General features: G+C 37.5%; 1 protein-coding gene and 1 long non-coding RNA gene across 3 annotated transcripts in view; one reads left to right on the top strand and one right to left on the bottom strand.

Moving 5' to 3' along the window:
* The window catches only part of mboat2a (membrane bound O-acyltransferase domain containing 2a), a 71,358-nt gene that overhangs the window by 46,487 nt on the left and 1,330 nt on the right, over nt 1-23,541 (bottom strand). The window contains exons 1-3 of one of the 2 annotated variants that reach the window (XM_016248881.1): nt 21,845-21,849; nt 16,275-16,280; nt 2,740-2,744 (exon numbers count right to left, since the gene is read on the bottom strand). The exons of the other annotated variant lie outside the window; for it this stretch is intronic. Coding sequence (XP_016104367.1) covers nt 2,740-2,744; nt 16,275-16,280; nt 21,845-21,846 — 13 coding nt within the window. The 5' untranslated portion in view covers nt 21,847-21,849. Of the gene's footprint in view, nt 1-2,739; nt 2,745-16,274; nt 16,281-21,844; nt 21,850-23,541 lie in introns of those variants that run through there. 2 annotated transcript variants of the gene reach the window in all.
* Nucleotides 12,163-12,805, top strand: LOC107563903 (uncharacterized). The gene is made up of 3 exons (XR_001606156.1): nt 12,163-12,236; nt 12,621-12,666; nt 12,796-12,805. It is a non-coding gene; the product is annotated as an uncharacterized lncRNA (long non-coding RNA).

Genomic DNA, 23,541 nt, shown 5'->3' with positions numbered 1-23,541 from the left:
GCGTTTCAGAAAGGCGGGGCATAGAGGAGAAACAATAATGTACAGTATGTGGAAAATAATGTGTTTTTTGAACCTTAAACCGCATAAACACATTTCATTACACCAAATACACAAAATAATGTTCTTTTTAGCAGCATCATATGACCCCTTTAATAGAATTGCCAAGACAACATATATGTTTTAACCTGGTATTTTAATTATGTTTATTTAAAGATGTAATGGCAAAATCAAAGTCCGGACCATTACACTGAATGTAAATTTTACACTTTGGAACAGTATTTCCCCCATATTTTGACTTTTTATTTTCACAAAATTTATTTGAAACATGATAGTAGATACTTTACTTGCATTTAACTAAACCTTGCTTTTTATGTATTTAAAATCACTTTTGTAAATGTAATTCGATGCGGACACCAAAATGTTGACATCTCGTCTTTGACCCATATTATATATATAAACATATATATAAATAAACATTTACTGTAATTCCCCTTTTAAACAGTTTAACTATTTAAATTACATATTATATACCACCTAAGCTAAAAACGATCAAATATTTCCCTTGTGCGTTTTCGGTTGACAAGCTTAGCTTAGCCTTTTAAATGACATCCATCACTGATGATAAAAATGGTTAAAACAAATATTTCTTTGTGTAAAAAATAAATATTTTTTTGTGTTTCTTAAGTGAAATAGCTGCAGCTTAGCACAGCGGTAAAGAATAGCTCTTTTGATTAGCTAGACAAGACATGATGATTTTTCAGGCATTGAAGATAGGGGAAAGGACAGAGTCATGGACGACAAAAAGTCAATACATCATGTCTGATCCCATATTCCTAGTACAGAAAAAAATGTCCATCCCTATTATAAAATGTCAGAAAATGTGCTGGAGAGATGACAATAGCTCTCCGCTTAGCATAGAACCTTGGGGGATGTTACTGAAACTTCAGTCAGAAGGCTTTTGGTTTGTTTTCGCTGGTCTATTTCTGTCATTCCCTGGAGACACCTCTCATCCCCTCAGTCCCCTTCAGGTGCTTGTCACTTTCATTTTGGATCTCCCAGATTGAGATGTTTCAACTGCTGGAAACGTGTCCTGCCTCGACAAGAAACCTTGCGCATCTCCTTAACGTTACAGTTAACGCTATACTGTACAGAGGCAGCCATTGTTTCTCATTCTGCGTAAGCAGGTCAACAGTGGGCCATAAACAATAGCTCATTGGCTTCTTCTTTGTATCCCCCACGCTTTCTGTATCACAGGAAGCATTGTTATTGGCAGGATAAATCTGTTGCGCACACACGCACAACTGTAAGTAATTGTGGTCAGGCAGATTTATGGAGATGATGTCCCTGTGCCGTTTCTCTATTGTTAGATCTCTAAGAGCTCTTTCACGAGTGACCCGACATCGACCGGCACTTGTGGTCGCTTTAGAGCCATTAAAAAGAACCACAGAATTACACTCAATTAATCTGGGACATTAAACCCTAATTAAACACAACCTCTCCATGCACTAAGATTCACACAGTTTGAAAACAGAGCAGTGCTTGGAAGACAATCTTTCTTAAGTTTTACCAACCAGGTAGTAAAAACAAAAACGAGTCAGTGCTCAAGTTACAGCATTCGATTAGGCGACACAAACATGGACAGTGTTTCCTGAACTATGCAAATGAGCATTATACGCATCACCTTAAAGCAATACCTCACGTTTACCACATTTTCATCTGTTCTCACTCCTAATTAAAAAGTTTTATATATAATTAACAGTACTTTTGGAAAACATCATTCATGCGTACCCTCACGTGATTCGCAAAGTAGTTTTATTCTATGAGGGCCATATATGTGAACCTGGACTACAAAACCAGTCATAAGGGTCAATTTTTTAAAATTTTATACACATCTGAAAGCTGAATAAATAAGCTTTCTATTGATGTATGGTTTGTTATGATAGGAGATACAGCTATTTGAAAATCTGGAATCTGAGGGTGCAAAAAAATCCAAATACTGAGAAAATCGCCTTTAAAGTTGTCCAAATGAAGTTCTTAGCAATGCAAATTACTAATCAAAAATTAAGTTTTGATATATTTATGGAAGGAAATTTACAAAATATCTTCATGGAACATGATCTTTACTTAATATCCTAATGCTTTTTGGCATAAAAGAAAAATCGATAATATTGACCCATATATTTTTTTTTTGCTATTGCTAAAAATATACCCAAGCGACTTAAGACTGGTTTTGTGCTCCAGGGTCACATATTGACATCAAATGACCAGCTCTGTCAATTGAGAAAGCGGAGGAAAAAAAGCACTAGAATCAAAAATATAATTTTTTTGCTCCACAGAGGAAAGCAAGTCAGGTTTGAAACAACATAAAATGAGCAAATGACAGAATTTAAATTTTTGTTGGGTGAACCATCCCTTTAACAGTCTTCCTTGTTACAGATTTTTCACACAAATAGTTTAGTCAACAATCGTTTGCATGCTTTGTTTGAGTTGTCAGATTCATTATTTTATAATTTTTTGGTCACACTTTATTTTAAGGTCCAATTCTCGCTATTAACAAACCATTAACAATGACTTTTGCCTCAATAAACTCCTAATTTGTTGCTTATTAATATTTAATTTGGTAGGTGTTAAGTTTAGGTATAGGGTAGGATTAGGGATGTAGAATATGGTCATGCAGAATATGTGCTTTATAAGTACTAATAAAAAGCCTTGTTATATGTTATATAAACAGCCAATATTGGTCCCTGACTCCCTATAGTGCTACCCTTTTTAATAAGCATCTAGACCACGCAAATATTCTTGTTTTGAGGGCACTTCTGATTACCAGTCTGAATAGCAGTATAAGTCTCAGCAGTAAGGACACAGAGACAGTGATGACAGATTTTGTCCCCCTGTGGCTCTAAACCATCTCACTTTGCAGCCAGCCATCTGGCTTAGTTTCCACAGACACCTCCAGCCATTCAGCTGAGAGAGAAATTTATGAGGAAAGGAACATTTGGGAAGAAAGAGGAACAGGGAATGACTTAAGGGTCAATATTAGAGAGCCTGGCAACTGTGTGCTGTGTGGATATCTCAGTAAAATGTAAACCAGCCTAAGCCTTTATATTTGAGGGGAAATGTGTACTAACATGAAGGATGAGTACTAAGATCACATTGAACTAAAGTTCAAACATGGGTTTCTAAAAGTGACACCATTAAGAGCTGGGTAATCAAACAGGAAATTTCAACAAACATGCAAAATATAGGTACAGGAAATGTATACAAAGACACACACACATACATACATGAGGGTTTAGACTGGTCCACAACTCCTGAATTCAAAAACCTTCATGTTAGTGTAAATATCCTTCTCTTTCACATCACTGCCAATTTCCTAAGTCAAAGATCAATGCTTCTCAACCAGGTGGATGGGGTAAATTCTGATAAAAACACTATTTTTGAGTTTATTTATTATTTTTATTACAAGAAAAGTACCAGAGTAGGGCTGCACGATAAATCGAAATGGAATCGAGATTCGACAGAAGCTGCGATTGTCATGTGTATCTTTCAGTGAAGCACGGTTCTGTGATCAGCAGTAAATCTCCATCCAACGGCCATAGGGCACTCTCATGCGGAAACTCCAAATACGCCTCGCAGAAGAAACCCAGAAAATGCCTATCGCTGCAGCTGAATAAACAGAAGATTCAACTGCTTTCATTGATTCAACCTGACTAATAAACACACGACTACGGCAATATACGGTTTCTTATTATTATAATTTTCATTAAAATAAAGTATATTTATAATCCAATGCCTTTATCACTGCTTAAATACTATGAAATATGTTGCGTGCCTTATTCTGTGTAAGAAGCCACATCATCTCACAGAAGGATTTATTTCAAACACTCGACTGAGTGAGTTGAGTAAAAATATGTTATTAAATGTGGTATTTTCACATGCTTTCAGATGGAGCAGCATTTACTTCACAGAGCCGTAGTTCACTGAGAAGCTATGCAAACAGCTGTCATTATCGCGAACGATTTCAGAATCTATTTTTTTGCGTAACTTGTCAGTGAACTACAGCTCTGTGTAGTAAAGTCTGCTCCATCTGAAAGCACGTGATGATGATTTCCTGCTGATTACAGAACCGGCTTTTTTAACAAAATGCGCATGACAATCGCATTCGATTAATCGTGCAGCCCTATACCAGAGGTATGTATATGATATCGCTTTTGAATATTTTCTTGGACAAAAGGGGGCACTGGAGTCAAAAAGGTTGAGGACCACTGATTTAGATGGTTGGCAAGTTGGAATACCAGCTGCTAGGAACCTGGCTGGGATCGAAGACCATCTTGGGCCTGAAACTATCCTCCTACACTCTTTAAAAAAAAAAAAGGTGCTTCACGATGCCATAGAAGAACCTTTTTGTCTAAATAGTTCTATAAAGAACTTTTAACATCTGAAGAACCTTTCTGTTTCACAAAAAGTTCTTTGTGGTGAAAGAAGGTTCTTCAGATTATAAAAAGATAAGCAAGAGATGGTTCTTTAAAGAACCTTTGACTGAATGGTTCTTTGTGGAACCAAAAATGGTTCTTCTATGGCATCGCTTGAAGAACCTTTTGAAGCACCTTTATTTTTAAGTGCTTAAATACTATGCATGGTTGGTTAGGCATTTACATGGTTAATTACAGTCATATAACCAAATGAAGAAACTACCATAGTAGTACAAATAAGGTCTAAAATTAACAGATTTAGTATGAATCTTCAACATTTCTATCAAAATACCACAGACCACATACTGAAGTCATGTTAAATGGTCATTTTAAGTGAATAAACCTGTACTTAAGTAAATTTACATCGATTTTTATACAGTACCTCTATTGCATTCATTTTCTTAATCTGTATTTTTAAAAAGCTTATCTATATTCCTCGAAATATGAACAGCATTAGTGTGTACTGTAAACCTCCCAGTAGCCTTGTAGCTAACACCAACAATCGTTTACAAAACAGAAGGATGACAAATAGAGTGATGGGGAGGCGTGACCGGAGTAGAGTTTTTATAAAGCATCTCTGGTCAATGAAATGGAAAATTGACCGGCAAGTCATGTTTACAGTCAGTATCCTTGGCTACGCTCCGGTAGTTATGAATAATCACGTAGCATAGACTCTGAAGCTAAAAAAAAACACCTTAAAAGGAAACAATACATTGAATTCAGTGGAAAAAAGAGGTCATGCCAGTCAACTAGGTCAAGATATGGTTTGGAACAGGGCTAACTAGCTCAACCAGATCCCCAAAATAGGCATGGTGGTCTACCAGTTCTAGGTACGCCAAGACGAATCGACCTTGGTCCCAACAACTGATTAACCACTTTAAACCAGCTTGAACCAGCAGAAGCTGGTTATAGCTGAATTTTCCATTTTCATTCTGACAAATCTAACACTAGCTAATGTTTGAATAGAAGACAAAGATTTGACGAACATTAGCATCAATATTTCGAATGGCGTTCAATTTCGCTAGCCTTTAGCGGTAGGCTAAAGAAGCTTGACAACCTTTTATGGAAGAGTTTTAATGGTTGTTGCATTATCCTGTCATACCTGCTTCAGACTTGATACAACAGCCCAATTTTGGTTTGCAAGTTATTAAATAAGGCGTAGGCTGACTAAAGTCCATTCACCATTTATGTGATGGCCCTAAAACTGAAGGCTTAAATAGCTAATTCCAATGGGTAAAACAGGGCCATTCCTACAAATGGCCCTCTAGATCCCTTAGAGCATCAAATGCGAGTACATTTTTTGCTCACTAGAGACATACGTCCAAGTTTAATCATACACTATTTCATTGTAAATTCATTGTGGGAAGTCGTGGCCTAATGGTTAGAGAGTCGGACTCATAAGGTTACGAGTTCGAGTCTCGTACAGGCAGGGATTGTAGGTGGGGGGGAGTGAATGTACAGCGCTCTCTTCCACCTTCAATACCACGAATCCCCAACTGCTCCCCGGGCGCCGCAGCAAAAAAATGGCTGCCCACTGCTCAGGGTGTGTGTTCACGGTGTGTGTGTTCACTGCTGTGTGTGTGCACTTTGGATGGGTTAAACGCAGAGCACTAATTCTGAGTACGGGTCACCATACTTGGCCACACGTCACGTCACTTTTTCACTTTTACACACTTTTCACTTTGTAGCAGTTAGTTAACAAGCCTTAAAACAGGTAAACTCAAAATATAGGCTACAGGGAATGTGTGTAAATAATCTATGTGAGTTCGTTGCATGGGCATCGGCTCAGAAAAAGTGTCACAACCAATAAAACATGCTGCATGATGATTCAGATATCAGATTTGACCAGTAGAGTCAAGCTTGGGTACAGGAGTCCTCAAAGTAAATGAATATTGCAGAAAGAGGCTCACTTCTATAATTCATGGGAATGTAATATATTACTGGTAGCATTAAAAACAGAGGTTAGGCACACATTTGAGCTCTTCAGTTAAAAAGGAAGACACACACAATCACTTCAAACACTCAAATGGTAATCAATATCATTGCAATAAGCGATACTAAACCTAGAGCAATTAAGCTATCTGTGGCACTGCCAGTCAGGTTTAACGATGACAAAGAGCCTTGGCAGAGATTCCTGGCACAGACGAAAGAAATGCAAGACACCAATTCTTCCTCTGTTTTCCCTAGAGCTCTGAACTTCATTGCACAGAATCACAACAAAATACATGGAATAGGAAGAATGCTCTATTCAGACAATTTTAGGTTGCTGGAAAAAAAATAAAATTAAATACGGGTGGAACTTTTTACATTCAAAATAAGAAAAAACAAATAAAAAGCAGCAACAAATCAATTCAATTCAAATCTGAATTGAACATTTTGTGTTATGGGTTGAGATACTAACAATCAGTGATAAAATAGCGGTAAAACAAGCACATTTCTTAGCTATTATAGCAAGTATGTTTAAAAAACACATCATTAAATATTATTTATATATAGATATAATAAAGTTGCACACACATTATTATTATTTATGTTTATTGTGTAATTACACACACATATGTTTGTGTGTGCGCGTGTGTGTGTGTGTGTGTATGTATGTGTGTGTGTGCATATATATATATATATACACACATACATACAATATAATATATATTTAGTCATTTACCATAAAATAAGAAACAGACAAATAAGAAAAGAAAATTAGAACATTATGAGCAAATCATTATGGAATTACCATCGTATGTCCAAAAAACATTGCAATACCATGGCACTTTTTGATAGTTTTTTTTGTGCAGGGTTTTTAAATTAATACACTAGCTACTTTTGAACAGAATTAACAAACACAGCCTGCAGAGAGAAAAAAAACTTACCAAACTAAAAATTCAAAAGTGCAGCATGGCCAAATAAATTCAATTAGTCTTGGTCTTTTTTTCTTTTGAGGCCTTTCACAATATACACACAAAATAGAAAGAAAGTCCCTAGGACATGAAACCCAGCACCTCCACACTTTAAAACAAATGTCTTTTATTTGCTGAGCTACTTTTTTTAACGGATTTAAATGCTACACCCTACAGCAAAAAAAAAGTCTCAAATGTGCTTATGTTTTATGATAGAGCAGCTGCTCCATTAACAAAGCAGGGGGTAAACAAGACTTGTTCCATTTGACTACATGTCACTGCTCCTCTTGGGCCTCACAATTTTGTATCCAAGCAACCGACTGCTCAACAGAGCGCAACTTCGCCAAAGGGAGGCAGATCAGCTTTGAGGAGGGACATTAAACTCCTCTGACAGCTCCTGTGGCACTGTGAAATGCTGTTCTTTTGAGACTGCCAGTAACAGGTCTGACACATTTCTACACTGGCATGATTTTACACAGATCTCAATCTCCCATCACCCTCACAGGAACTTCAGGGCCCAGTTATGGAGCAAGTAACCAGTCCTGTGGCTGGTTGCATAAACTCCTTACACAAGTCTTAAAAGTTATTCATCTATTTTTTTCTGCAAGACTGGTTATACCTTTTTTTAAATTATATAAAATCATAGACTGGTATAATTTGAATCCAAAAAGTCTAAACATAGTGAGGCCCTGGATTCCCACACCTTATGTCTGTAATGATGCCCACTGTGGGCACTTTATCGCTTTCTCATACAGACTTACATAAAGGTTCCAGCACAGTTGCGTCATGTTTTAGTAGACATCATAAATAGGTGACATTATAAGTGCATTACCGGCACCTATCTCTCAAGTGGACCATTGACACTCTACAATCTCAATTAGGAGTGTCAATGGTCCACTGGAGAGATAGGTGGCGGTAATGCACTTATAAGTCTGCGATCCACAGTACAGCAAGACGACGACGACGCCTCACGCGCCTGCTGTTGAGAACGCACTCAAGAGGATGCGCGCAGCTCAGGACAGTTCAAACAGTTCGGACATTGCGTGAATCAGAGTTAAAAAACAATATAAATACTGTTCAGTTTCTTACACAGACCGATCGTTTTGTGTCTTTACACATCGTCACGAGCCGCAGGGTTTCATTTGGTTTTGTTTGTGTATGTTTTTTTTTTGTTTTATTGTATGTTTTAGCCGTGATAACCGTTCAGCTCCATTATAAGACTGACAGACTGCAACGGTTTGTGTTAAAAATCTTAAAATTTGTGTTCTACTGAAGAAACAAAGTCACCTACATCTTGGATGCCCTGGGGGTAAGCAGATAGACATCAAATTTTCATTTTTGGGTGAACTATCCCTTTAACATATCTATATTTTATTATCAATTTCATATTGTTAATGTGCAATCAAAAATCACTGGAGTGCTGCAGAATTAATGGTCTCGAAAAATGTTAAAACTTCTTTTAATACAATGCTCATGACGTGAGGCACAGAAAAAAAACAGCAATAAATTACCTCCATCTGCCAAGTAAACAGTTAAAATGAACAGCTGGAATGTGAGAATCCTCACATCAACAGCCTTCAATATATCAGTTTTTTATTATTCATGAAACAATGAATACGGAAAATTAAATATTGTTAATGCAGATGATTCATATTGAAACAAGCTCACAAAGCATAAAAAACAATGCTAACAAACAATGTCACAAACTTCTATAGTTATTATTAGCCAATAACACTATGCCAATATACTGTGCACCACTAGTTAAATAACTTTGAGAAAAATTGGAAGTCAAAGGTAAGAATTATGCAGACATCTGCTTCAAGGAACAAGCCCGTTTAAGTCAGGCCTTCCAAACTTGCAAGTGGCACCTGTCGTTTCCCATGGGAATCTACTCTGTACTTCATTTCGCACCTGTGTGACTCTCCAACACCTCCAATGCACATCTAACAGCCTGCCAGCAGACGCCTCCTCATCTCTGCTCCTGGGCTGAATGCATTTCTTCCATATTTACTGATTCACTTGGCAATCAATCTCTAAAACAGGTCCCAGCAGGGCAGCAAATCCAACTTCTCTTGCACGCAAAGATAAGAGGCTAGTGTGCCAGAAGTGTTCCCAAGATAAGCCACATTTCCTCCAGAGCTTTGTTCAAGCTAACCTCCAAGAGACAAGTTCAGTATCATTCATGATATTTTCCATATTCATTTCTATTCGGTCCTCAAATTTACGATTTATAGTCACTCATGTTTGCTTTACTAAAACAAAACAAGGAGTTCATGCTAATTTAATGACATATGGCACATGAATTGAACATGAACATCCACATATAAAACCCTTCATGTTTATTGTCTTCATTTCTCAAGGCTATTCTGTACAATGAGGAGAGGGGGGGGGGGGGGGGGGGGTTTACAGACAGTGGTTTACAGACCACTACAAAAATGATGCTAAGCAGTAAACTTGTCCAATTTTATGACAATCTCTAAATATGCTTTCTTGTCCTTGGAAGATACCGTACTTGGAAGTCACCATGCAATTATTTGGGTTGTGCTAGCCTAGCATATTTGCTATGAAACTAAACAGGAAAGCCCACTCCCTTTTTCTTTCTAGCTAAGTCTAAAGGATAGTTTTGACAGATTTTACAGTAACATTTATTCAAGTTCAGAAGAACATATTCACATTTCAGTTTCTGAAGGCACGTCTTCATGTCAATCTCCCAAATTTAACATTTCAATTCTTTTCACAACTTCCCACAATCTTTGAAGTAAATGCTGATCAACTACCAATTACATCATCCAAAATAATGGTACTTTGTTCATTGGATCACTTGGTAAGGGCACAAAATAAAGAAGACAGAAGCAAGTTGCCTTCTAAAATTCATCCACAGAGAAACTGAGAAGAGAAAGCAGCAGAGGCGGGAACGGCCTGTCTGCTCTAGTTGAACATCAAACGTGGCTTTTCCAGCCAGACTTCGCCTGAACATCCGTTGAGAAGAGAGAGAGAGACTCTAAACAATACCCAGATAACATACTGAATCATAAACCAGTGGACACTTTGATTTCTTATAAGGCCATGAGAGCTGAGGAGCAGTCAGATTCAAAAAGCTGAACTAGCGCTGGGCGATATGGCCAAAAAATCATCACGATATATATTTTTTCCCCATATCAGTCGATATCGATAATTATCACAATAAACGTAACATTTTTATTTCTTTCAAGTTTAAAGGCAGATTTTTGCTCCAATGTGAAAGTTGTAAAAACCAGGGCCCGTATTCATGAAAAGTCTTTGTGCAAAGAGTTGCTCCTAGTAACAAAATTCTAAAAAAATTCTTAGAAATGTGGGTGTTTCCTCTTAAAATTAAAGAAAAGATCCTACATTAACTATGGCCACGTTCACACTGTCCGTTTTAGGTATTTACAACAGCATTTCCTTACAGTCTCGAAACGTCCCGTTCAAACAGCAGCTTACTGCACAGTAGCGTCTCGAATACTGTCTGTATCAACGTGCAATTAGAGTCAAGTCTGTATATGCAATCGCGTCCTTTTCTGCATCTCGCGCATGACACTGAATTTGAGTCACGCACAGAACACAAAACTGACGGATCTAAAACCTTCAGATGATGCACAGCTTATTTCTCAGTCGCTGTAACTCACCCAGAGTGAAACCGCAGGAGCGGCTCTCTTGCACAGTACTACAAGTTGTCCAGTTCATACAGCGCGTTTTCTGAGAATGCAGTTGTGAGTCCTGAAAATAGACGGGTGCGAGTTCGGTTATAGAATGCAGTTGTCACTCCCGTAAATAACTGTATTGGTGTGAACGTAACCATGTTAAGGACTCAAATACAGGACTGACAACCATATTCTGCTGCTGTGTGAACGTGGCTGTACATTAACATATTTGGCAATTGGAAAAATGCAACTTTGCAGCAGTGATGATTTTGGTCTGTCATAATTACATAGACCGCAAACATTCGCGCACCGAAAATGCGAATGTTTTTTTTCCAACCAGTCCGACGAATCTTTTCAGTTTCGCAACGCGAAAACACGGGCCGTCCAATAAGATTTGAGCTAGGATCACATGACCGGAGCGGCTGCTGTTGCACAAAAGGGTGAGTATGGTGGCGCGGTTTCGAAAACCAGTGTAAACAAACACCGAAGAAGAGTATCCCGGATAAGAGAGTGGATGCTGAGTTCTTGTTACCATTGGTATTTGAGAACAGATATATTCTCACATGTTCTTTACACAGAATAACTTTTCAAATAATTCTCCACTGAATTATGTGACCTGTTTTTCCAACCAGTCCGACGAATCTTTTCAGTTTCGCAACGCGAAAACACGGGCCGTCCAATAAGATTTGAGCTAGGATCACATGACCGGAGCGGCTGCTGTTGCACAAAAGGGTGAGTATGGTGGCGCGGTTTCGAAAACCAGTGTAAACAAACACCGAAGAAGAGTATCCCGGATAAGAGAGTGGATGCTGAGTTCTTGTTACCATTGGTATTTGAGAACAGATTTATTCTCACATGTCCTTTACACAGAATAACTTTTCAAATAATTCTCCACTGAATTATGTGACCTGTACACTGTAAACCCGAACAGTACTACTAACTTATAAAGATTAAGAACACTGCAATTAAAGTCTGTTAAATCGTTGATGCAACTTATAACAATTGCATTTTCTGAACGAGGAATTTCGTTTTATTTTTGTGTGGCTCAACATTTTTGAGTAAACTCTTCTATTTAAATTATTATTTTTAAGTTTACTGAGTGATATAATGTGACGTCACCTCGTTGCTCTAACCGACGTTCAGAAGAATCCATTCAACATGGCGGAGACTCGCAAGCGACCGGAGCAAACTTAATGGAACAACTTGTAAGCAAATCAAAACAACTGTGAAAATGTCTTATTTGCTTTTTGAGTGTTGTAAGGATATCATGATAAAGGAATGTTTTCATTTTTGGGAAATGCTGTTTTTACACAGCGCTGTAAAGCGCGGCATTTCCCTAGTGCTTTTGAATGCGCATTTTGAATGCTATTTAAGCGTCACTGCTTATAGCCATACAATGCTTTTTTTGTGAAATGCCCTGGTAAATGTGATTTTTATTTGGTCTGTTTTTTTAAACAACTAGCTGCTAAGAGTATTAATCCAAAATTAGGTTAAAGCTAATACACAGACATGAATTTTGCAATATATTAATTTTACAAAAGCAATCTACAAACTTGTAGTAAACCTTTACAAACTTTCTTTAATTGCAGGCTGAGCTGGATGCTGAATACAAAAGAGTGAGCCTCAACACTTAAGGTAACTTCTATTCAGTTGAAGAGCAAGTTGTGTGATGTGTCCTCACATAACAGGACACAGACTCGGCTTTCTCTTTTCTACATCCATTGTTGGTTATACACTTACTTGTGCATGTTTGTGGTTGTCTAGGTTTGTGCTGACTCAACAAAAAAAAAATTGAGTTGCTTAATTCAATTTTTTGAGGTAATCGGTGTCCACAAAAAAAAAAAACATCTTCTGACTGTTTTGTTGAGGAGCTTTTACTACAAACTCTAACAAACAAACATTTCAAATCTCCAAAAAGCAGCACAATGAAAGTCTAGAAAATAGAACTAGAAATAACAAAAGAAAAACATGGAACAGCTTAAGGGAAGCACAAGGAAGGGTCATGAAGACTGGAGTAATGGTTGTTGAAAATGTGATTTTGCCATCACAGGAATACATTTCATTTTAAGATACGATATTTCACAATATTACAGTTTTTACTGTATTTCGATTAAACAATGAGCATCCCAAATGCACATGCTGTACAGTCCTTTGTCCTCCTGTATATAAACCTGCAGCTGAAGAATGGATTACAAAGCAACATCTCCTGCTTTCAAACACTTCACCACAAACAAAAGACTCCTGTCACCGGCAGCAGGCTTCGGCTACATCCCTTTGTGTTATTCCAACGATTACAGCTTCCTTGGTCAGCTATAAATAAATCACCATTCAAGCCTGGCCTGCATGACAAATGAGTGCCATTCACCCCACCTCAAACAGAATACATAGCTAGCCAAACATCTAGCCAATACAAAACCAATGCAAAAATCTCACCCTCACTTGTGGAGGCAACTCTCTAGAAAAAAAGTGATCCATTAAAAGGATTAAAATGTTATGAAATTTATGTCATTCAAGATGTTCATGTCTTTCTTTCTTTAGTCGAAAAGAAATTAGGGTTTTTGAGGAGAATTCCAGGATTTTTCTCCTTATAGTGGACTTCAATGGGGATCAACGGGTCCAAATTGAAGGTTTCAATGCAGCTTCAAAAGGGCTCCAACACAATCCCAGCTGAGAAATAAGGGTCTTATCTAACAAAACGATCGATCATTTTCTAAAAAAAAAAAAATGAATTTTTGTTAAGAAAAAAAAAAAGTGTAAACACTGGGTTGGTACTATCCGACCTTTCCAACGTGACTACGTAATAAGTGAAGTTGCGGATGCGTATTCCACAGCTAGTGCAAGACGAGCATTTATTGTTAAAAAGTATATCAAATTATTATTATTTTTTTTTAAATTACAGATCATTTGGCTAGATAAGACCCTTATTCCTAGGCTGGGATTGTGTAGAGCCCTTTGAAGGATACCTGTCAACCCTCCCGTTTTTCCCGGGATTCTCCCGTATTTTACCATTCTATCCCGTATTTCTCCCATATTTTTAATCTTTCTATAAAAAAATCCCACTGGGCATATTTTATATGTTTGTTACATTCGCCTCCGGTAAAACTTCCGTAATTTGTATGGCCCAAACGTCATTATATGAATAATCACGTCAACAAATTCCAAGGTTGCCCAGTTGCCAGATCTTGTATAAAACGCATCCTTCTCACACAATCGACACATACACATTTCAACCCATTTGTCCCCTCAACTTGGCAACCTACAACAGTGATGACTACCGCAGGAAGGAAAGGATAGAAATGGGACAGGAGGAGAAAACTCAGGTGGTGCTCCGGTGAAAAAAACAATATGCAAATTGAGATATAGCTTGCATTTCAAAAGGCTATGATTAAATATGAGTGCTGCAAGTTGCAAAATCAGGTGCTGCGCTGCTTTGTTTACAGGGGAAATGGCTATATTCCTGGCGAAACGCGAAATAATGAATTTGCATTTTTCAATAAGCCCTTCTGCTTTTCTTGTTTCTTGTGGTTACACCACATGTGTTGATAACAACCAAATTCCCTCATGTTGTATGTCATGAGGGACATACAACATGAACATCTCCCGTATTTTGGGACCCAAATGTTGACAGGTATGCCTTGAAGCTGCATTGTAACTGCAATTTGGACCTTCAACCCCCCCCTTTAACAAGTGCCAGTGACATTTCCTGTCAATCTGAACACCTCATTTTGGAAACCAATCAAAAAGCAAAGCTTACTAAAATGAGTAAAGGATGTAAACATCAATTGCCATCTTACTGTTGTGTTTCTGAGGAAATAAGGAAGATGAAGCGAGAAGAACAAGACCACATTTGTTCAGTTCTTCTATGCAAGTAGAAGTAAAGGAGTGTGTCCTAACTAGTAAAGCTACTAGTCTCATATAATATTAGACATATATGTCACCAATAAATCCTAAACTATTGACTACTGACTTTGGGATGATGGAACCGGATAGTTAAAAAATGCTTACTCATTTCCGGGTTTTAGGACTCATTTCTTTGGCCTTCTGCACTCTATTGTCTCAGTTTTTTTTCTGTCTTACTCAGCTTGGATCTCAGCTCCACCAATTAAAATGACCATTAATGCCTCCATTTACCAGTTTTCTTCAATGCTGTCTGCAACTCTATGATCCACCTGGGACAAAGAGCATCTGCTGGAGAAGACTAAGGCACGCTGATTCAGACAATTCTTCATGCGTGTAATTTCAGCAGTTGGACATGAACCAAGCTTTACTACCTTTTAATGAGCCTGCAAAAGGAAAAGGGCTAAACATAATGTGTTACTGTCAAATCATACCATGCATTCAGAAAGGGGCACGCTGACAATCCCACCTTACAAGCTGTAATGACTTACAATCAGTTTCTAAAAGTTCTGGTTGCTAGGATACATTGCTGCCAAAGAGGCTGGAAATGAGACTGACAGCAAGTCATGGAGAAAGAAAAGAGACTGAAATTAGATCAGGTTCCTTTTCATATCAGCCATGAGTCATGACACGCACCAGTCCAAAATAACATCACACCTGAGCATTGTTAGCAACAGATGCCATCTGGAAGAAGCCAAGAGATGCTGTCTGGTCTTAAAGAGACCGAAAATTGCTTCAAGATGATCTGTTAGCATTGCTTTTGACTGGGGGTTTAGACCAGGGTAGGGTTGCACCAGCTGTTCATAAGTTCATCCTTAAATTGGAACACAAAGTCCACTCTAGAGGATTAGTAACTACTAGCCAGTTTGTAACTAAATATGTAATCAATTTGGCTGCAAAGTGTTCTTAAAGGGATAGTTCACCCAAAAATGACAATTCTCACCCTTTCATATTCACATCTCAATAAATTAGAATGTCATAGAAAAGTTCATTTATTTCAGTAATTCAACTCAAATTGTGAAAATTGTGTATTAAATAAATTCAATGCACACAGACTGAAGTAGTTTAAGTCTTTGGTTCTTTTAATTGTGATGATTTTGGCTCACATTTAACAAAAACCCACCAATTAACTATCTCAACAAATTAGAATACTTCATAAGACCAATAAAAAAAAAACATTTTTAGTGAATTGTTGGCCTTCTGGAAAGTATGCTCATTTACTGTACATGTACTCAATACTTGGTAGGGGCTCCTTCTGCTTTCATTACTGCCTCAATTCGGCGTGGCATGGAGGTGATCAGTTTGTGGCACTGCTGAGGTGGTATGGAAGCCCAGGTTTCTTTGACAGTGGCCTTCAGCTCATCTGCATTTTTTGGTCTCTTGTTTCTCATTTTCCTCTTGACAATACCCCATAGATTCTCTATGGGGTTCAGGTCTGGCGAATTGTCACCATATTCTAATTTGTTGAGATAGTGAATTGGTGGGTTTTTGTTAAATGTGAGCCAAAATCATCACAATTAAAAGAACCAAAGACTTAAACTACTTCAGTCTGTGTGCATTGAATTTATTTAATACACGAGTTTCACAATTGAGTTAAATTACTGAAATAAATTAACTTTTCCACGACATTCTAATTTATTGAGATGCACCTGTACTAACCCTAAAATTGTTCTAAACATGTATGTTATTTCTACTGCTGAAAACAAAAGATATTAGAAATGTTGGTAACCAAACAGTTGACGGTAGCCATTGACTCCCATAGTGTTTTTTTTTTCAATACAATGAAAGTCAATGGTTACCGCCAACTAATGGGTTACCAACATTTTTGGATGAACTATCCCTTTAAGGCAGATGCACTATCACATAATATTACCTTTAAGGATCCAATAGCAGCCTTCAAATTTGTGAGTAATAGAAAGTTGTGGAAATGCTGTGAATTTCAATTTATTCTCTTAAGGTTGAATCTAACTTATTTTGCCTCATGTAACTTATGGTAAAAATAAATCTTTGCTGAAATATACTTAATCATGAAATAACATACTTTCAAATGTAAATAACATATCATCATATGTTTAAAGAATTAAAGTTTGTCAGGTAAAAAATGAGCTTTCTGATGCAATTCAATCCATATGATGTTTTATTTTAACCATTAATCCTGATCGGGCATTTCCCCAAACATTTATACACAAAGTTATGTTTCAACTAAGTTTAAAGGGATAGCCTAGTTGACCCAAAAAATGAAAAATTCTAAAATTCCTCAATTTGTCCCAAACCTGAATGATTTCCTTTTTCTGTTAAGCACAAAAAAATATATTTTGAAGAATGTGGGTAACCAAACAGTTGACAGTAGCCATTGACTTCCATAATATGGAAAAATATACTATGGAAGTCATTGGCTAGTAGTGTGTATGTTATAACTTAGTGCCAATTTACATCACAACTGGGATGATGCCGCAACCAACACATCGGTCTCAGTTTCTTCAATACTTTGATAGTTTTGTGTCTAAACACACATCAATTACCAAACATCAGTCACTGTGTCGCCAAAAGATTCTGTCTATATTAAACTACAGTTTTGAGATTCTTTGGATAAACTCTGCAGGTTTGTACTGCTCCAGAAAAATTTTATCATTACCAGGGCTTGCAAAATTAAAAAAATCCCTGGTAACCCTTCAGGCAGACACTCTTCAAATTTTGGTAGCCCGAAATAAATTTAACTAGCCCAAATTTAAAAAAAGAACATTTTTTATATAAGAATTTGGATAGGAGTCGAAATGACAATCAAAAACATTTTCAAAACACAAATATCAACGAAGGAATTTTATCTTTAACTATATATTCACAGGGTATCTGCAGAATTTTTAGGCTTTTTATGACCTTTTTTTAAGACCTACACAAGTAAAATGAACGCTGTATGAGTGGGGTTGGGCAATGTCTATGGTAACATAAACCGTTAAATGACATTTACAGTTCAGATACAGATTTTCACAAAGAGCCTTATTAAATGAAACATCACATTTCAGCCTTTAAACCATTTATAAGAAAAGGGATGAGTCAAACATACATTTTCATATTAATTTAAAACATAACTATTACGGTCTTAATTGTTTAGATTTTTAGAAGGCCCGTTAGCTTCTTTCACATTTACATCTCTGGGTGTTTGCTGCGTAAAACATGGGTCGATATTCGCATTGATCTGAACATAAACAGCTGAAAGGATAATTGAAAATGCAAATGAATTCTCTGCCACTAGTTGGTGCTTTTGAAAAAGGCTGAAATATAGCCGTTTTCCTGGTAACAGCTGTACACAAAGTAGCACTGCACTCATAAATGCTACTTTATCAAGCAAGATGAAATGAAGTTGCCATTGAAACTTTTCTGAAGACATTCGGTTTCCCTTCAGAAATACATTCATTAAAAAAAACACTTGCGCTGCATTTTGACTTTGAAACGTGCAGTGCTCATATAGGCTATTTTACGTTGGGCTAGCTATTTTGCGAGCCCTGATTACTAAACAAGTGCTTTAGAAAGCAAGCCAACAGGCCCTACAAGACAATAATACAATTAGGGTTATTTCCAGGTCCCAATAGTTACAGCTGATTGTCTCCCATTGATAGGGGAAGAACTCTTCAAGTACATCCTTAAATTTAGGCCTGTGCTCAGTGGCCATAATGAGTCAGATGTAGTCATAACTCACACAACCAGAAACTTGAGAACTCTAAACATCATCAAATCATTCCTGTTCTTGTTGAGCAAGCAGAATCATTGTCTTTGGCCACTCTGGACGATGTCCCCAATTAGGGTTATTTCCAGGTCCCAATAGTTACAGCTGATTGTCTCCCATTGATAGGGGAAGAACTCTTCAAGTACATCCTTAAATTTAGGCCTGTGCTCAGTGGCCATAATGAGTAAGATGTAGTCATAACTCACACAACCAGAAACTTGAGAACTCTAAACATCATCAAATCATTCCTGTTCTTGTTGAGCAAGCAGAATCATTGTCTTTGGCCACTCTGGACGATGTCCGTGAAGACCACTGTGAAGTTATTAAGGACAGCCATTTCTGCAAGCAAGCACAGCTCGAGTGTTACTTTAACATACTCTCTAGAATATCACATACATGTGTCTCTGATTAGTCAAATTCTAAATATCTTATTCTGTATTGCACAGAAGAAAGAAATTCATACAGGTTTGGAATTCAATTCAAGTGTATTTGTACAGCGCTTTTCACGATACAAATCGTTGCAAAGCAACTTTACAGCAAATGAAGTTTCTACAATATTTAGTGGTAGCTTATCAGTGGTGACTGTCAGTTAATGTACATATGGCAGAACTGTACAGAAAAATCAATTAAAGACGTAATCAAACAGACGATGAACACTATTAACAGCAATTATTATATGGTGCAATCAAACTTATAGATGGAATAACTGTACTGTAAACCGTACTGTAACTGTAAATCCTGAACTGGCACGCTATGGCAAAGTGCAAGAGCCATAATTATCTCCCTCTTATATAAGACGTCATATCTGGTTGATGAAATCAGCAGGACTGACAGTAAAATATATGGCTCGGTCTCTTAATGGATGATTTCAGTGACAGTCCTGGAAGACACGTATAGGAGGGAGCCAGAAACAGCCAGATGCAAAACTTGGTACATGAAAGTTCTACATCCTCACCACATCAGAGAAATTCTATCACACACATGTAAATTCCTCACAGCTAATGAGATTTATTCATTTGTGAAATCTAGAGTTATTTAGAACCGGTTCTATTAAACACGCACACTGAATCTGCAAATTCACTCTTATTTTAGTATTATTGATGTACTATTATAGTATTTCAATGATTACTATTTTGAATTAGTTCTTCTTTCATTTTTGTCATTATTAGTTTTTTTTATGTTTCTATTTAAGGTTCTTTTTCAATTTTAGAATTTTTAAATATACTTCAACCAATCCAATCCACTGTTAAAAAAAAATCAAACTGCATTATGACCAATCTGAACTTTAGCACATTAAAGAAAAAAGAAAAGAAAGTACAACACTTTAGTACAATACTCCCATAAGCAGAACTCAAGCAGAGGCAACTGGTCCCAAGAGAGTGCCCATTTAGAGAGACAGAGGGTGGGCATATCCCTCCTCTGAGAAATCAGGGCTGCGCCTCACGCTCCTGCTGTGCTCACTAGGGTGAGCAACAAGAGACCTGTGTGCTTCCTTATTACAAACCACTACAAAAACATATGCACCGGCCTTTCAACAGGTAGTGAGGGGAGAAACCAGTGAGACTTAGACTCTAGAGTCTTTAACCAGGAGCTCAATGCTTTGAAGTAGCGCTGCTATTTCTTCCAGTCCAAATACACATCTTTCTATGTAAATTAGGATTATTTAGTCACCTTATTCACAAAACTCTTCACTGTTCGACTTGCTGAAAGTGTGCGTAGTAGTTATCGTTCTTAGTGTGAACGGGCCTTTAGCATTTTAACCAGTCTTTTGAATGGCTTTGATATGAGATATGAAGGTTGCTCTAGTGACATACTAACAAATGAATGGAACATAGTCTATTTGAAATCTTTGGCCCCACACTATGAGTGACACCATCAACCTTTGAAGATCAACCAGAATATTCAGTAAAGGCACTACCTCTTGAGAAGAACCGTTAGGAACCGAACACAGCATTAGACATTGGTTTAAAGGCCGGCTGTGGCCTATCAAAACCTTAGAAGTGGTCTGTGACTGGCTTCTACCTCCGATAGCCATCATAAAGTGTTTTTAAAGTCAAAGAGTGTAATTTCTGCAAACGGGAAAAAACCCAAACATTTTCACAAAGGTTTCCCAAACGCTCCCTCTGTCTGCCATTGGTTAGCCAGACAGATAGCCACGCCCTAAACTTACACCATTGGTTGATCCAATGTTGCTGTTGCCAGGCTGGTCGAGCTGCTCAAACAAACAGAGAGCAGAGTTTAAAAAAGAGTCACTATGTTTACACTTTTCCAGATAGGTAACTCTCTATATTACGCTGGGATATGTATTGTAAAATATCCTTAAAGGGATAGTTCACCCAAAAATGAAATGTATTGGACCCCAATGTTATTTAATTAAAGTATCTTATTTTGTGTTCCCCAGAAGAAAGAAAGTAATGCAGGTTTTAAACAACATGAGTGTGAATAAATGAGGACCCAGTTTTTATTTTTGGGTGAACTATCCATTTAATTATAGTGCCGTAAAATGCAAACCAGGAACCCAACGGCTTTAGGACCTAGGAGCTGAAATTCTCGAAGCTGACTGGGAAGTGCCCTTACTGAGGAGGCTATTTTAACTGCAACGGTTTCAAATTATACACTGTCATGTTACGGCACAAAATTTTGAGCCCAGCCGAGCAACCCACATCTTGCATAATCAGAAACAGATCTATATGGCTTCACTCCTGTTTTGGCTGAAGCTCAGGACGTAGTAATCCTGACAGCTCATTTCATGATGTGCTCGGCCTGAGTTATTGATTCCGGTCACATTAACAGGAGTTCTAGAGTGGACTCGTATAGGGGGTTTGTAGGCTTGACACCTGCCAAATCTCATTCAAAAAAGAAGCATGCCAAAAACCGAGCAAAGGGCACTAAACCTGCGGACATAATCAAATGGACTTACATATCAAAAACCAACTTGTTGCTTGGATTTCCATCCTTGATTTATCTTGATGACTATAGGTTAATGTTTTGAGCAATGTTGCCATTAAAGTAATAGACCCCCCCCCCCAAAAAATGGCTGAAAATGTACTCACCCTCAGGCAATCCAAGATGTAAATAAATTAGTTTCTTCATCAGAACAGATTTGGAGAAATTTGGCTTTACATCACTTGCTCACTAATGGTGCAGTGAATGGGTGCCGTCAGAATGAGAGTCCAAACCGCTGATAAAAACATATCAATAATCCACAAGTAATCCACATGACTGCATCAATTAATGTCTTGTGAAGTGAAAAGATGAGTGTTTGTAAAAAAAAATAAAAATAAAAATCCATCACTAAGATTATATCCTTTTAATCCATCATTATATTGCTTTCTCCAGTGAAAAAGTCGTCTCATCTGAATTAGGAGAGAAATATGCACAGATCAAGCAACTTTTACAGGCCAAAACAGTTCAAAGAATATATCAGTGGATTTTGATGTAAAAGGGAACAAGGGGATAGACTTTTTCACTAAAGGAAGTTATTATGGTTAATGGACTCATAACTTGGCCAGAACCAATGGTTTAAAGTTAAACCGACAATAATGGATTTGTTTCTTACAAATATGCAGCTTTTCGCTTCACAAGACATTAATTGGTGGACTGGAGTCATGGATTACTAAAATGATTTTATGGACTCTCATTCTGATGGCACCCATTCACTGCAGAGGATCCATTGGTGAGCAAGTGATGTAACGCTAAACCTCTTCAAATCTGTTTCCAATCTACACTTGGTTGGCCTGAGAGTGAGTACATTTTCTTTTCTGGGTTAACTATTCCTAACACTCTCACTGCTGGATCCCACACCAATAAAAGATATTTAACATATGTAAAAAATAAAGAGGTTGAACAGGTAGGCGTTTCAAAAGAAATGCAAGGATGTCTACACTCCAGAACGACTACATTTCTTGACTCTTTCTTGCCCAGACTTTACGAGGCATTACGAGACGGGCAGCACCAGCTAAAGAGGTCAAAGAAGCTGAAAAGTACGATATGTGTGCAACGGCAAAAGCTCTGGAGTCAGAACAGAGCAAGACTAATAATGTAGCCTAATATCTGAACACACAAGTGACTAGCGGAGTTGACATTAATAAAGGTCTTGCCGTCCATGTCTGGTGTATTTGCTCTATGACTACTGACCCCATGTGTCAGTAAACAAATTGAATGATAAGCTGCGTCCATCAAGAAAAATTCTGCATGATCAGCAAATGTGAACGACAGTTCAGGTTTAACCGCCCTCATACATCACATTGATAAAAACTGGCTTTCAACTAGATCAGGGGTAGGCAAGTTCGGTCCTAGAGAGCCGCAGTCCTGCAGAGTTCAGCTCCAACCCTAATCAAACACACCTGAACAAGCTAATCAATGTCTTCAGGATTACTAAGGCTATAGGCAGGTGAGTTTTGTTTTCAGGGTTGGAGCTGAACTCTGCAGGACTGCGGCTCTCTAGGACTGAACTTGCCTACCCCTGCACTAGATGCACTGCAGAACATCTCACTGTACATAAGTGAACTTTTTATCACTTACTTTCATGCATGGTAGCCAGGATTTTAACTGCTACATTTGATGAATATTTCATCACACATCCACACTAGTTTAATACAGCAGCATTGGGAACAGATGCCGTATAACTCTTGCTTTGTGGCGGGTTATGAAAGAAAGATATGACTTAACCGGAGGCATATGACTTATCCACAGGCATTATTTATATATATATATATATATATATGTTTTTTTTTTTTTTGTATGTGTATATATATATATATATGTTCTTAATGAAAATTGTTGTTGTTGCTGCTGATGGAAGAACTTGCAAAAAAGTAATATAGCTTATCTTTATTAATGGTCTCTAAGTTTGTAAAGTTGAATGTGGTATTTATTTTTTACACTTT

Source organism: Sinocyclocheilus grahami, unplaced genomic scaffold (assembly GCF_001515645.1).
Source record: "Sinocyclocheilus grahami isolate Dianchi unplaced genomic scaffold, SAMN03320097.WGS_v1.1 scaffold896.1, whole genome shotgun sequence".
In the NCBI taxonomy this organism is placed as follows: Eukaryota; Metazoa; Chordata; class Actinopteri; order Cypriniformes; family Cyprinidae; genus Sinocyclocheilus; species Sinocyclocheilus grahami.
This window is presented reverse-complemented; position numbering and strand designations above follow the sequence as displayed.